This window comes from Leucoraja erinacea, chromosome 3 (genome assembly GCF_028641065.1).
Source record: "Leucoraja erinacea ecotype New England chromosome 3, Leri_hhj_1, whole genome shotgun sequence".
NCBI lineage: Eukaryota > Metazoa > Chordata > Chondrichthyes > Rajiformes > Rajidae > Leucoraja > Leucoraja erinaceus.
The window spans coordinates 3,177,554-3,193,198 of record NC_073379.1 but is presented as its reverse complement, the minus strand read 5'-3'; the positions used below and the strand labels follow the sequence as shown (position 1 = coordinate 3,193,198).

Here is a 15,645-nt window from a genome sequence, read left to right as displayed (position 1 = left end):
AAAAATGATACATGTGAATTTCGGAAAATTGGAGTAGGAGCAGGCTACTCGAACCCTGAGGACTGCCCCACCTTTTAGTATGACCGTGGTTGGTCAGACCTCATTTCTTCTGTGCCGTTCTATCTTACCCTGAGTTCCCTGATCTTTCAAAAATGTATGTATTACTTTCAATACCCACAATGATCTAGCTCCCAACAACCACCAGAAGAGAGAATTCTAAAGATTCATCATCCTCTTAAAAAATTCCTACGTGCCTCAGTATTAAATTGTCATTCTTAATTTTGCAAATATGTCCTCTTGTTTGACATTCTCCCTCAGCAGAAACAACTCAATGTTTACCCTTTCAGGATCCTTAAAGATCTTGCCTGTTTCAATAAAGTCACCCCCGTTTCTCTAAATTCCAAACAATACAGATCTATTTTTTAGCTGCTTGTGATAAGGTAATCCTCTCATCCCAGGAATTAGCCAAGTGAATCTCTTTTGGATTGCCTTCAATGTCGATGTATCCTAACTTAAATAAGGCGACCAAAACTATGCACAGTATTCCAGGTGTGGCATCACGAGTAAGTTGACCAAAACTATGCACAGTACGCCAGTTGTTGTCTTACCAATACTCTATATTTGTAAAATATTCCCTATTTTTAAATTTCAACCACCTTGGATTAAAGGGCTTCTTGCCATTTGCCTTCTTAACCACTGGCTGCACCTGCCTTTTAACCTTTTGCACACTTTATGCAAAGAATCAGTGCATAAGAATATCTGACTCCTTTTCACACCGCTCATTGGCAATCTTTCTCCATTTATATAATATTGACTGTTAAAGCTTTGCATTAAACTGCATTTGTCAACTGTTTGCCTACTCAGTCAATCTAATCCTATCCCGTTGCAGAAACCTAAATCACAAGACGTTCTCCTACCTATTTTTGTGACATCGGAAACTTTCATACCTTGCATTCTGCTCCCATCTCCAGGTTATTCATATCAATTGTAACCAATTGAAGCTCAAGAATGAATCCATGGCACATCTTACTTAAATGGCATTACGTTTAATTTTGGCAAACAGATATTTGGTGCACATTGTACATTTTTAGTATGTGCCATCTGATTTTGCTAGCATAGCAAAGCGATCTTAAGTTGAGAGAAATAATGTAAAAAAATATTCTAGCAAGTATATAGAAACATAAAATTATGAAAACGTATAGAAACATATAAAATTATTAAAGGACTGGCCAAGCTAGATGCAGGAAAAATGTTCCCAATGATGGGGGAGTCCAGAACCAGGGGCCACAGTCTAAGAATAAATAGGAGACCATTACTGAGATGAGAAAGAACTTTTTCACCCAGAGAGTTGTGAATTTGTGGAATTCTCTGCCACTGAAGGCAGTAGAGGCCAATTCACTGGATGAATTTAAAAGGGAGTTAGATAGAGCTCTAGGGGCTAGCGGAATCAAGGGATATGGGGAGAAGGCAGGCACGGATTACTGATTGTGGATGATCAGCCATGATCACAATGAATGGTGGTGCAGGCTTGAATGACCAAATGGCCTCCTGCACCTATTTTCTATTCGAATCTTCCTTCATTAATCAGTGAGTCCAAAACAAAATGTATGGTATTAATCAACTAATAGTGATGAGAAGATGCTTCATCATGGTCTTTTTAACCAATAGAATTTGATTTATTTTAGTTGTGAATATAATGGTTTATGGTTGGTCAGGCATCTATTTCAGTGTGAGAAAGATGTTTTGGAAATTGATTTCAGTACCGATCCAATTTAGATTGAGAGCTATTCCGAAACTATTAACTTCTTCCACGATTTTCAGAATTAAACAAGTTTATGACTTGCTTAAACCCTTGGTAGTGTTAAAGTCTATTAAATAGACTTTAACACTACCAAGTTTCAGAAGTGGTATGCAGCCGCATGTTCACTGTTCAATGCGTCAAATGGATACAATCTCTACACGTTGATTTATTATTAAAAACTATTAAGAATTATTTCTGAATATAAACAAAGTATTTCTAATATGCTGATTTTGTTTGTGGCTGTTGGTATGTATTTTATATTTTAATTATATAATAAAATTGTGGAGGAATGAGAAAGTGAGATAGCCTAACAACAATGCTGCACTCACTGGTATGACCTCCCAGATTAAAATTATGCAGCAATTTGTTTTACTGAGCGCCAGCACTTAATTGTTGCTAAAGCACACTACTGTTACTGCATACACAAACCCCTTGATGATACGATTACATTTAAAAATCATTCTTGAGGTGAACCGGGTGCATGCTAGAAAACACTAAAAAACCAATTTGCTCCCACCTTCTTTTAGGGACCAGTTTTAGGAAAAGGCAACTCTTGAATATTCCACGGCATAATTTTACAAAGTGTTTTCTGCCCAAGTGACTGAGAGATGGGTCACTTTGTAAACTGGCCACCGTATGGGCAAACCTGATGCTCAGATCGCAAGGTTTGACCAGCTTACAAGGCAAATCTGGAAACCAGAACCCTTGCTCACCCAAGTCTTTTGATGGGAGCAATAGTCCTGGCACAATAGGAATGGATAGAAGGAACTGCAGATGCTGGTTTATATCGAATATAGAAGCAAAGTGCTGGAGTAACTCAGCTGGTCAGGCAACATCTCTGGAGGAAAGGAATAGGTGATGTTTTGGATCAGAACCCTTCTGCAGACTCTGAAGAATGGTTCCAACCCAAAATGCCACCTATTCCTTTCCTCCATAGATGATGACTGACCCGCTAAGTTACTCCAGCATTTTATGCCTACACATTCGGAATGGATGTAAACAGAGAATGAAGTGCAGAAGAATTTCTGTCGGCCTTTGGGTAGAATGGTGGAGGAACAGGACGACAGATGGCACAATGGGCTAAGTTTTCGGCTGGCAACCGGAAGGTAGCCGGTTCGAATCCCGCTTGGAGTGCATACTGTCGTTGTGTCCTTGGGGCAAGACACTTCACCCACCTTTGCCTGTGTGTAAATGTAATGTAATTATGTGAAGCACTTTGGGGTTAATGCAAGTTGACTAAAAATGTGCTATATAAATATTATTATTATTATTGTTATTATTATTATTAACAGTAGGCTACCAGATAGTGGGACAAATGCTGGAGGAACTGAGGAAGGAAGAAGGCTCACTAACCAAACCATTGCCTGGTTTCTCTTTCAACTTGACTGCTTGACTGGCAAAGTTCTTCCAGCATTTCTGTTTTGATTTCAGATTCCAGCATCTTCAGTTTAATTTGTTTGCCAAATAGTGGGGTCATGTTTGGGGTAAGGATAGAGAAGAGAGAAATGAAGGGTTGGGGGAGAATGGCAGAGAAAGTAAGTATGTGCATCCGTGTCCATCTCTCCTTGGTCCTTCCCCCAATACTAATGGCTGGTGTGGGTTGGTTAGTTTTCAATCAATGCTTATTTCCAATCTAATTATTTGACTTTCATTGTCATACAGCACGAAAACCGTCCCTTCAGCCCATCTCGACCAGACTGACCAAGATAGATCAGCCATGATTGAATGGCTGAGTAGACGCGGTTCCGAATGGCCCAATTTCACTCCTATGACATGAACTAATGTCCCATCTCAGCTAGTCCCATTTGCCCATGTTTGGCCCAAATCCCTCCAAACCTTTCCTATCTATGTACCTATCCAAGTGTCATTCAAATGTTTTTATTGTTTTCCTGCCTCAACTACCTCCTCTGGCAGCTCATTCCATATACACACCACCTGTTAAGTCATTAATGCAGTGTCAAGTTATTACCTGGCTTGGCAGAGAAGAAAACTCATTTACAGCCATTGAGGTGTTTAAACTATTTTTTCTTTAATGAAAACGTCAAGCTGTTAAAAGTATGCTGTTAGCTGTTTTGCTTGTTCATTCAGTTTGGTGAAGAGTATCCAATTAAAATTATAGTCCTTGCTAATTCCCAACTAGCTCTGACATTTTTAAAAAGAAACCTTGTTTGTGTAAGAAAATCTAATTTAACATAGGTGTGCGTAATCGAATTTGTTTTCTACTCTGTATGCAATCACGCCTGTTGATTTCTGTGGCCTTTTTTCTACTCATAGCACGGACCATTTCACTTGACTAATCTAGGTACTAGGAGCAGTCAGGATATGGGATCTGGGTTGAAGATAGCTGCTGATTCCATTCTCTTTGGAAGAGGAAGAGAAAGGTAATTCTTTACTTTGTAAAATTGTAAGATGTTGTCCAAAGTCAAAAAAATTGTACACACTTTGTCCCTCTGGTACACCTGGAAGGCACAGGACACTCCTGCTTATGTTAGGCAACAGAGATGTAAAGATGCATGTGGTGTCATATTAAATGTGGCCAGGCTAATGTTGACAGAAAAAGGGCAGAAAATGAATGATACTTTATTGGTATGTAAAAAGAGTTGGCAAGTAAAGGGCACAGACAAAAGCTGTTGGTCCAGCGATCCATCATGCCAGTCCTTCTGTGGCAATGAATTCCACAGGTTCACCAGCCTCTGACAAAATAAATTCCTCTTCATCTACCTCCTAAATAAACGTTCTTTTATTCTGAGGCTTTGACCTCGGGTCCTAGACTCTCCCACTAGTGGAAACATCTTCTCCACGTCCACTCTATCCATGCCATTCGCTATTCGGTAGGTTTCAATGAGGAGTCCCCTCATCCTTCAGCGAGTACGGGGCCAGTCCCGTCAAACGCTCATCATATGTTAACCCACTCATTCCTGGGATCATTCTTGTAAACCTCCTCTGGACCCTCTCCAGCGCCAGCCCGTCCTCGGATATGGGTCCCCAAAATTGCTCACAATACTCAAAATGCTGCCTGACCAATGCCTTACAGAGCCTCAGGATTACATCCCCGTTTTTGTATTCTAGTCCTCTTGAAATAAATGCCACATAAAAGGCGCCGCCAATTCTGTTGGTCCAGCGATCTATCATATTTAACATTTTCCAGAATGCAAACAAAAGTAGATATAAAGAATTAACATAAATTTATTTTCTTGAGAAAAATCTATTAGATCAGTAAGTAATATAAAAGCTATAGTGTTATTCACCAAGGCCCGGTCATCAAAAATTGAAGGTTATATTTTCTACTAGGAAGATTATTGGTAATTCTTGGTATAGTTCAGAACTCAAGCTGTTCTGAATTTTCATAAATCAAATTCGGACTAGTTATATTGGCTGAAATGATTTGTTTTAATGAACATTGAAAACATGTTTTTTTTCATATCTTCTATGCCAAGAACCATTCTGATGTTCAATCTCGTGTCTAGTTCATATTGTTTTCAAGTTTTACATATTGTTCTTTAGTTCCATTTCTGCTATTTTCTGTGTTGCTTTTTAACTATTCTGACAAAATTGGCTATCCCTTAAAAGATCCATTGAAATGGTATGTCATGCAAATAAACAAACAATACCTAAAAATTGCTGTACTATTACAAAACTATTAGTGTAGTTCCTTGATTGAATGAATGGTTGGGTAATACAAATATGGAATAAAATTCAATGCAATATTTAGAACATTAGGAACTCAAACATGGAATGTTTCATGGATTGATTTGATAATACGGGTCCACCTTTATCCAGACAAAATAAAAAAACCCCCCCCCCCCTCCCCCCCCCCCCCCCCCCCCTCCCCCCCCCAGCCACCGCCCCCCCCCCCCCCCCCCCCGGATGTCCCCTCAGAAATGTGGCGTCTGGACTGGATGAGGCGGCTGATTTCAACCTCATTGGGATTGGCGTGTCGAATTTGCCAATGCAGCTGTTGCCTGCAACTCTGTCCCAGTCAGAGCCGGCAAATCCGTTGTCATGGCCGAGCTAAACGGCGATTGGCATGTCGAATTTGATCCCTGTAGCCGAGGCACTGGAATTCTGGCACGGTCGCAGTCGGCAGATCCCTTCCCATAGCCATCTACTGAGGCTGACTTTGTGGGCCGATAGCTCTGCTCCACGGCTGTCTAGGCGGACTGTTCCGGTACAGTTGGACTCCTCTCGGAGACCATGAACTGCTGGTCCCGCAATTCAGAAATGCTCTGGAATCAAGGATGCCGGAAAATCTGTCGCGTATGGCGTGCACAGCCTAAAGTTTTAGATCAAGGGTAGACATCCAGGTCAGGACAGCATCAGGTACTGAGTGGATGGCTTTGATGCCTCCAGGGAAATTCACGATGTGTAGGATGGTCTGGTCTGCAGTTGTAAACAGGGCTGTCTGTCATCCCCCACTTATGCAGGTGATGGGTTGTTCCTGCATGGAGGGTGCGGATTCTGTTCAGGGCTAGCCATGGAGGTCAAAACCCGGTGGTTTCACTGTGGGGTCTGTGATGACCTCTACGTTGTTGTGTTGGCATCTTTCCAGGCTCTGCGCCACTCAGTCTTAGAGTCAAAGTCTTCCAGGGACTTGACTAAAGACCAGAAGGGTTTGCGGGACTTCAGGCGCATGTTGGGCAGATTGTTCAAGTCAGCTTGGATGGGAAGGTCAGGGTTAGCCTCGATGATGCACCAATCTTTCAACATCCTCTCCCTTCTGCGTATGCTGGGAGGGGCGACATGAGAGAGGACAGGGAACCACTGCAAAGGTGTTGACTTAAGCGTCCCTGTGATATCCGCATTGCAGAATTAAGGACAGTGTCAACTCGTTTGGTGTGGCAGCTATTAGCCCAAGCTGTTGAGCAAAACTCGGATGCTGAGTAGACTAGGGCTAAGCTTGTGGTACGGAGGGTGTGTCGTGAAGGAAAATCTGTGGTGGACCTGTATTGAAATGGATGCTGATGGATATTTAAAAACATTTTTAGAGAATTTCTTCAAAATTCAAGTTTGGGAATTGGCTACTTAGCTTCCATTATGCACTTAAAAGTTTAATATATCTTTGGTTTTCACCTGTGCTTTTGCCTGTTGTGACCAAAATACGAGACTCAGATTGTTCTTACTACTTTGTAGGCAGCTGATGCCCCTGATGTCCAACCATGGAGATCGGTCGGAAATGCCAAAGACCGCGATGCATATGTTACGTCCTTTAAACATGCAAGGTGAGGCCCAGTGCACCTATTCTTCTAAATCTGACAATTTTTTTTCCTCAAAGTTACGAAGGATTTATGTTCCAAAAAAAATACTAGGTTGACCTAACAAAACTGGAATATTTTTCATCCCCGCCTCTTCTTTTGAAAAGAGTAACTTTCAATAAGGCACAGTACCTTGGATATCTACATAACCTCCACGCGTTAATCTGTATACTAATCAGCAGGCTATTTGATTAAGCAAACTTCATCCTATTGTCGGCTCCACTTGCATTTAGATTGCTCGATCGTTACTGCACAATACATGGGAAGTCAACTGGATTTCGTCTATTCGCCAACTCAATCCACATTCTTTGTATAATGATGTTGCAGCCACCTCTAGCTTGCAGTCCTTGCTAAGATCTGCTACACCAGTAGCTGCACCTGCGCATGTTCATAAGTGATAGGAGCAGAGTTAGGCCATTTGGCCCATCAAGTCTACTCCACCACTCAATCGTAGCTTCACCCCCATTTCCCTACCTTCTCTCCATAATCCCTGACACCTGTACTAATCAAGAATCTATCTATCTCTGCCTTAAAAATATCCATTGACTTGGCCTTCACAGTCTTCTGTGGCAATGAATTCCACAGATTGAATAAATTCCTCCTCATTTTTCTAAAGGAACGTCCTTTTATTCTGAGACAATGACCTCTGGTCCTAGACTCTCCCACTAGTGGAAACATCTGCACATCCACTATCCAGGCCTTTCACTATTCGGTAAGTTTCAATGAGGTCACCCCCTCATCCTTCTAAACTCTAGCGAGTAGAGGCCCAGTGTCGTCAAACGCTCATCATATGTTACCCGCACATTCTGCGGATCATTCTTGTAAACCTCTGGACCCTATCCAGCCCCAACACATCCTTCCTCGGATATGGTGCCCAAAATTGCTCTCAATATTCCAAATGAGGTCTGACTGGTGCCTTATAAAGCCACATTACATCCCTGTTTTTGTATTGTAGTCCTCTCAAAGTAAATGTTAACATTGCATTTGTCTTCTTTACTACCAATCGACTTGCAAATTAACTTTTTGAAAATCCTGCACCAGCAGCACTCCCAAGTCCCTTTGAACGTCCGATTTCTGAATTATCTTCCCATTTGGAAGATACTCTGCGCCTTTATTCTTACTACCAAAATGCATGATTCCTCTCTTTGCTACACTGTATTCCATCTGCCACTTCTCTACCCACTCACCTAACCTGTCCGTCCTTCTGCAGAGTCCCTGTTTTCTCTGCACTATCTGCCCTTTCACCTATCTACGTATCGTCTGCAAACTTAGCCACAAAGCCTTCAATCCCCTCATTGATATCATTGATATACACCGTGAAGAGCCAGCACCGACCCCTGTGGAACTCCACTAGTCACTGGCAGCCAACCTGAAAAAGCCCCCTTTATTGCCACTCTTTGCCTTCTGACATCCAGCCAACCTGCTATCCATGCTTGTATCTGCCCTTTGATACTATCAGCTCTCATCTTCTTTAGCGGCCTCATGTGCGGCACCTTAATCAAAGGCTTTCTGAAAATCTAGGTAAACAACATCCACTGACTCTCCTTTGTCCTGCTATTTACTTCCTCAAAGAATTTCAACAGATTCTTCAGGCAAGATGTCCCCTTCACAAAACCATGCTGATGTCAGCCTATTTTATCATGAACTTCTTCGTACTTCATCCTTTATAATGGACGCTAAAATCTTATCAACCACTTAAGTCAGGCTAACCGGCCTATAGTTTCCCACTCTTCTGCTTTGCTAATTGCTAAATATACTTGCTGACTATGCCTGTGGCCTTAATTTTTAAACTTCTATGATTAGAAATAACTATAAAGGTAAGATGAACTTGCTCATTGTTCTCCCAGTGCATAAGTAACAATACATGGTGCATCAGGTTCCTAAAATATGCAAATTGGAAAAAAAAAACAGAAGTAAAAATGGTACTGATTTTCCTACAATGTTTTCCTCTATGTTGGAGGAAAGGAGGTACTATCAGTTGATGTAGGAAATTATTTTTGAGTGTTTCCTTTCTTCATTAACTCTCAGATCTCTGTCCTCATTTATCTGGAGGTCTTCCAACAGTAAGAAGTAGAGCTGGGATTTTGATCCTTCAAATGGGCTCTTTGGGCTCACACAAAATGATTCAGTTACCTTTTTGTTTAGCTTTTAGATCTGCCTAATATACCAACTCTTGTGTAACCATTGGTTCCAGTTGGGGATGAGTTCCATTCCTTGGTCACTGATGTTGCTTCCAAAGCCACGTGAACATAAAAGGACAGGTCCCCGTGGAAGACATGGATTATATGAGTCCAATAGTGTCACGAATTTCCTTTGCAAATAAAAGCTTAGATTGGTTAATTTTACATTTCAGGAAGTTGAAAAGTGATTGGAAATTAGAGACCAGGTAAATTGGTCATTATAACTATCATGATGCACATCTGTGAAAGGAGCAGATCACTTAACAATATATTGATTTGCATCCATAATATTTCTATGAAGATTGGATTTTTTTAGAACATTGGACAACATGAAAGTGAATTGGCTTTTAAACCATGATTAGAACTGAGAATTGAGTTTAGCCATAGATGCTGGTCCATAGATTCATAGATGCTGCCTCACCCAATGAGTTTCTTCAGCATTTTTGTCTACCTTTGAGTTTAGCCATTAAGCTTTGTGACTCAATTTAAATATATAGATTCTGATAGTATGTTGAGTTAAAATATCTTAGAAAATGATCACTCCTATTTGATGAATTCTTATTTCATAAACCTGGGAGAGCTTAATTCAGAATCTAATTGAGATATTCTACTTGCTGCAATGTAGGTGAATTTGGCTGACTTAAAATTGTTATTGGATGTACTTAAATAAAAAGATGATCACTTTGTTAGCATTGTACTCTGGCCATTCCCCTCCCCCCCCCCCCCCCCCCCCCCCAGTACTCAACAGGAATTAGAAGAACAATATGCCGGAAGATTGTAGGCAGTGGCAATACTAATAGGGTTATAGTTGGAGATTTTACTGTCCTCAATATAGACTGGGGATGCCATAGTGCCAAGGGCTCAGATGGGGTGAAATTTGGAGTTCAGGAAAGTTTTCTCGGGTGATATGTTGGGGACCCGACTGGGGAGGTTGATCTACTATTTAGAAATTTGGCAGGACAAGTTGACTGAAATGTCAGTGGGCAAGCACTTTGGGACTAGTGACCACAGTTGCATTTATGTTTTAAATAGTTATGCATAAGGCCAGGGTGGGTCCACAAGTTCTAAATTGGAACAAGGCTAACTTTGATGGTATTAGTCAGGAATTTGCAAATGTTGATTTGAGTCATTTGTTTGCAAGCAGAGGGATATCGGGAAAGTGGGATGGTTTTAAAAGTAAGATAGTGAGAGTTCGAGGTATGCATGTTCCTGTTGAAGTGAAGGGCAAGGCAGATAGGAATGATGAACCCTTGCTGATGAGAGAAATTGGGGTTCTGGTAAGGGAAAGGGAGGCATGAGTCGGGTTTAGGTAGCTGGGGCCCGAGAGTAGTATAGGGATCGAGGAGCATACTGAAGAAGGAAATCAGGAGGGAAAATGGTTCTAAATGAATAGTTTACCTAAAAACATGATGGAAAACATGTTTATATTTTTTCTAATATACTACATTTGCTTAAAAATGTTAACCATTACCTGCCCTTGCTAATATTAAGTTTGGTGCCATGTGCTAAGGTAGTGGAGATAAGTTCCAATATATCTCCAGCAAGTAAGAATATTATTGCTAACGTTTGAGGGATTGATTTGTCAGATAGTGTTTTGATAATTTAAAAAAATCTTTGCCTTTTTTATTTACACTAAAAATTAATTGCCTGAGCTATTTATTTAACTGCTATAAAAGAATATTATGCGAGTACAGTATTTATCAGGTGATGTAAATATAACTGGTACATCTAATATGGCAAAGAACAAGACATCCATAATGCTATCATTGCATCTTTGGAGATGCCGTAAGTAAAAGATGTCTACTTGGTTAATCCTTGATACACAATCAGTTGTGATGTTTTTGCATTGGGTTGAATTAATGGTTACTGTATTAGTTGCTTCATCGCTGAACATTGCAACTTTGCTAAACAAAAATTATGGTATTTGTAAAATATAATGTAAATTAACATGTGGGGTTGAGTGGCAGGAAATTAGATTAATATGGATGGGTACCTGATGGTCATGGTGGGCTGAAGGGTGGTTCTCCGCTATATGTCTCTACAGCATTTTTTTTTGAGAATGTTAATATAAGCACTTGGTAATGTGCAGTTTGTAATTGTGGTATAGATTGAACATATTTACATGTAGCAGTTGATCTGAATTTAATTTTCCTTTCTTGTGTCTTGTTTTCTCTTACATGTTTCTGATGGGACATCACCTGCTGCTGTCAACTTGACATGGCTTTATCTCGCATCTTCATTTGTGCACTATACTGTTGATATCTCGATGCATTGCCTGTAAATATTTTTAAACATTAACAATATGTTTGTTCTCTTTCCCACAAACTAAAATCTTTTTGACATTGAATACTTCTTGGCCTTTCTCGGTGTGTTTGGGGATTCTTTTTTTCTCTTAAAATGTAGGTCATATGTCTCCAAGCCATAAGCGACACAAGACAAGCGATAGCCTATGTGCATTGGCACAGTATGGCGAGGATTCTTCAGACGAGGAAGACGACCGTCATAAACGAGGTGGGAGATACCGAACTTCTGGAAATGGTTCACGCAATATGTATCATCCCTACTTTCAACACTCGATCCACCGTCCCCCTCCTCACCACCACATAAATCATCGTCCGCAGCCCCCGCCACAGCAGCAGCAGCAACAACAACATGGCATCCCAAGGTCTCACAATTCCATGCCCTTCTGGATGGCACCCAACTAATACTGAAAATGTTGTGAATGTATTTTTGTCAATGTTCTCTTCATGTGCAGCTAAACCACGTGTTCAAAAGAGCCTGTGTGTGTGCGCGCTAGGTGTGGTAACATTACCGAATATACCAGCAGCACTCCTGGAATTAATTTTGATGGACCACCATAATCAAACGGCTGACTGCAACAGTGGACAATGGACTCATGCAGGATGCAGAAACTTGTGAAGAACCATATTATTGGCATTTCTTTCTGTTACAGCACTGCATTAGCTGCAATAACTTGAAGAGTAAACTCGCACTACCTTCAGTGTACAATTTCCAGAAGTGAGGATTTAGTGACAACCACCGCTTTCCCCACTGGTACGGCGCAGAAGCATGATTCATGCACCAACCTTTTATGTTGTAATGGGCAAGAATTTTAGTGTATTAAATACAGCTGTAAAATAAAAGTATGTGAAGAAATTGTGTATCGTGTATTAAAATTGGAACTCAAGTCAATTTACGTACTGCAACAAACAATGGTGGATGCGTTTGTTCTGCAGTCCTATGGTTTCAAGTACAGCTTGCCTGCTGGTTTCAGCAGACATATCAAAATAACTTGGTGTTTAGTTTCGATCGGGGGTGGAAGGATGTCCATTCCCGTCTATTTATGGAAGGTTAGCATTCATTTAGGTTCAGTGCACACCCAAATAGAGTGGTGGGATGGGCTGAGACTTTTTATTTTCCCCCTGGAGCTGGTGAGTAACCTTTCACAGGTACAAAATCAAGAGGTGTGTCAGTAAATAGCCAGAGTGTTTTCACCGGGCTAGAGGAGTCTAAAACCAGAAGGCTTGGGTTTACGGTAAGGAAGCTGTAGAGGCAGGTACAATGACAACGATGGAAGACAATAGACAATAGGTGCAGGAGTAGGCCATTCGGCCCTTCCAGCCAGCACCGCCATTCAATGTGATCATGGATGATCATCCACAATCAGTACCCCTTTCCTGCTTTTTCTCCCTATCCCTTAACTCCGCTATCCCTAAGAGCTCTATCTAACTCTCTCTTGAAAGCATCCAGTGAAAAAGTTTTTCCTCATCTCCGTTCTAAATGGCTTACCACTTATTCTTAATCTATGGCCCCCTGGTTCTGGACTCCCCCAACATTGGGAACATGTTTCCTGCCTCTAGCGTGTCCAAACCCTTAATAATCTTATATGTTTCAATAAGATCCCCTCACATCCTTCTAAATTCCAGAGTATACAAGCCCAGCCGCTCCAATCTATCAACATATGACAGTCCCACCATCCCGGGAATTAACCTACGCTGCACTCCTTCAATAGACAGGAAAGGTTTGGAAAAATATGGGTTTAACGTAGGCAAGAGATCAGTTATAAAACTTGGTATGAACAAGTTGGGGTAAAGAGTCTGTGACTGAGTTCTGATTATCTAAATTACTAGTTTAGGTCTAATTGCTACTGTATTGTTTAAACCTGTCCTAAATGTATTTGTACAATTTTATATTAGAGGTCTTTAGGATTTCCCCCTAAAATATTATCTTCTCTAATCTTCAGGCTATCCTTGGACAAGTTTAGGGTTGAGAAACTTTCTCAATGTACACGAGAGCCTTTATTGATGAAAGTGGACGATGTCGTGTAGAATAGAGTTGTTGCTTCATAGAGAAAACCTGTGTAGAATCCTGCACAATTATTTCTGCCTCAATACAAGAAAATCTTCCCTGTTGGATGAAGTTATAAAATAATCCTAAATTCCATTGCAATTTTGGACAAACAGCTGAACACAACTGACTTACAGGAAACAAATATTGACTAAAATCAGTTTAAAAAATGGGTCATATTTGCATTTTATTTTACAAAAAGAAAAGTAGCTAAAAATGAATATTAACTGTTAGGAAAGTCAAATTGTAGAATCTTCTGGTTCTCTGCTTTCACATTCAGCTTTGACATAGACAGTTTTTGCATCTGCTTCCTTTTGACTTGCAGTCTGCTGGAAGGTTTCTGAAAATCTTGCTCTAGCTTTGGCCCAGTTCTTGTGTTTGTTTGATCTGGACATTTGTACATCTTCAATTGAAAGTGGCACATTAGCCCCCAAGCCAGATTGTGACTGGTGAAGGTGAACTTGAATCTGAAAAAATAAAAATAATTGCAGTTTGAGATCCAAAAATGGCAGGCAGTACTTACTGCATTAAATTGTTTTGATTTCCCTACAAAATCCTTATATTTATGTATTCAAAAAATAATTTTCCATTGTAAAGAGGAATTAATCCTCAAATGTTTTCACAATTCCATAAAAACTAAATGATTTAGAATATTTCTAAATTAAATGCAAATGGTCTAATAAAACTATTTTCCTTTCCAGTCACCAAGGTGCTGATATCTCGCATGAGAATCAACTTGTAGTTATAAAATAAAATAATAAATGTTTTGGTACGGCAACAAAGCCATTACTATCGCAATGTTTAAGAAACATTTAGATAGGTACATGGATAGGGTAGGTTTAGTGGTATATGGGCCTTAAGCAGGCAGGTTGGATGAGTTTGGGTTGCATGATGGGCTGGAGATCCTGTTTCCACACTAAATGATGAATGCCAAATTCACGATGTGTGCCGATAACAATTAGTGAAGGGTGCACTGGCTGAATTATTTTCTCACTGATAGGGGACCAAGTAAATGTTACAAACACTATTGAATCTGTTTACTTTCAAAGCAGGATAAATTTACCGGCTCTTTAATTCCACAGCTTCCTTTTCCAAGCCCCTCGCCTTTCTTCCAGCCCATTTTTTCCAACATCTTTCGTCCTTTGTTATCATCACAGATTTCCCTAAAATAAAATGTTTTAAGTCATTGATTCTAGCAAGCAGTTTCTGTATAAAATCTGAACATCTAGATATATAATTTCAATTTTAAGCAAATGTACATTATATGTAGAAATGACAATAAGTGAAGTTACTCTTGACCAATGGTGCTTGTATGGTACCATAGATTCTTAACATGACTTCCACGTCCTGTATTCATAGCTGGCATAATAATAGACAATAGGTGCAGGAGTAGGCCATTTGGCACCAGGTGCCATTCATTGTGATCATGGCTGATCATCCCCAATCAGTACCCCGTACCTGCCTTCTCCCCAAATCCCCTGACTCTGCAATTTTTGAGCCCTATCTAGCTCTCTCTTGAAAGCATCCAGAGAACCCGCCTCCACCGCCCTCAGAGGCAGAGAATTCCACAGACTCGCCACTCTCTGTGAGAAAAAGTGTTTCCTCGTCTCCGTTCTAAATAGCTTGCTCCTTATTCTTAAACTGTGGCCCCTGGTTCTGGACTCCCCCAACACCGGGAACATGTTTCCTGCCTCTAGCATGTCCAAACCCTGAACAATCTTATATGTTTCAATGAGATCCCCTCTCCTTCTAAACTCCAGAGTGTACAAGCCCAGCTGCTCCATTCTCTCAGCATATGACAGTCCCGCCATCCCGGGAATTAGCCTTGTAAACCTACGCTGCACTCCCTCAATAGCAAGAATGTCCTTCCTCAAATTAGGGGACCAAAACAGCGCACAATACTCAAGGTGTGGTCTCACTGGGGCTCTGTACAACTGCAGAAGGACCTCTTTGCTCCTATAGTCAATTCCTCTTGTTATAAAGGCCAACATGCCATTCGCTTTCTTCACTGCCTGCTGCACCTGCATGCTTACTTTCATAGACTGATGTACAAGGACCCCCAGAT

The 15,645-nt window shown here is 40.6% G+C and overlaps 2 protein-coding genes across 3 annotated transcripts in view; one reads left to right on the top strand and one right to left on the bottom strand.

The window, feature by feature from the left end:
- The window catches only part of khdc4 (KH domain containing 4, pre-mRNA splicing factor), a 59,066-nt gene extending 46,677 nt beyond the window's left edge, over nt 1–12,389 (top strand). Inside the window, exons 12-14 of the mRNA XM_055631493.1 lie at nt 4,076–4,182; nt 6,932–7,020; nt 11,637–12,389. Of these exons, the coding sequence (XP_055487468.1) occupies nt 4,076–4,182; nt 6,932–7,020; nt 11,637–11,938 (498 nt within the window). The 3' untranslated portion in view covers nt 11,939–12,389. The remainder of the gene's footprint in view (nt 1–4,075; nt 4,183–6,931; nt 7,021–11,636) is intronic.
- Nucleotides 12,390–13,739: 1,350 nt separating this feature from the next.
- Nucleotides 13,740–15,645, bottom strand: part of aggf1 (angiogenic factor with G patch and FHA domains 1) — a 34,597-nt gene continuing 32,691 nt past the window's right edge. For both annotated transcript variants that reach the window (XM_055631481.1, XM_055631474.1), the window contains 2 exons: nt 14,644–14,743; nt 13,740–14,047 (listed from right to left, as the gene is read on the bottom strand). In XM_055631481.1, coding sequence (XP_055487456.1) covers nt 13,820–14,047; nt 14,644–14,743 — 328 coding nt within the window. In that variant the 3' untranslated portion in view covers nt 13,740–13,819. The remainder of the gene's footprint in view (nt 14,048–14,643; nt 14,744–15,645) is intronic.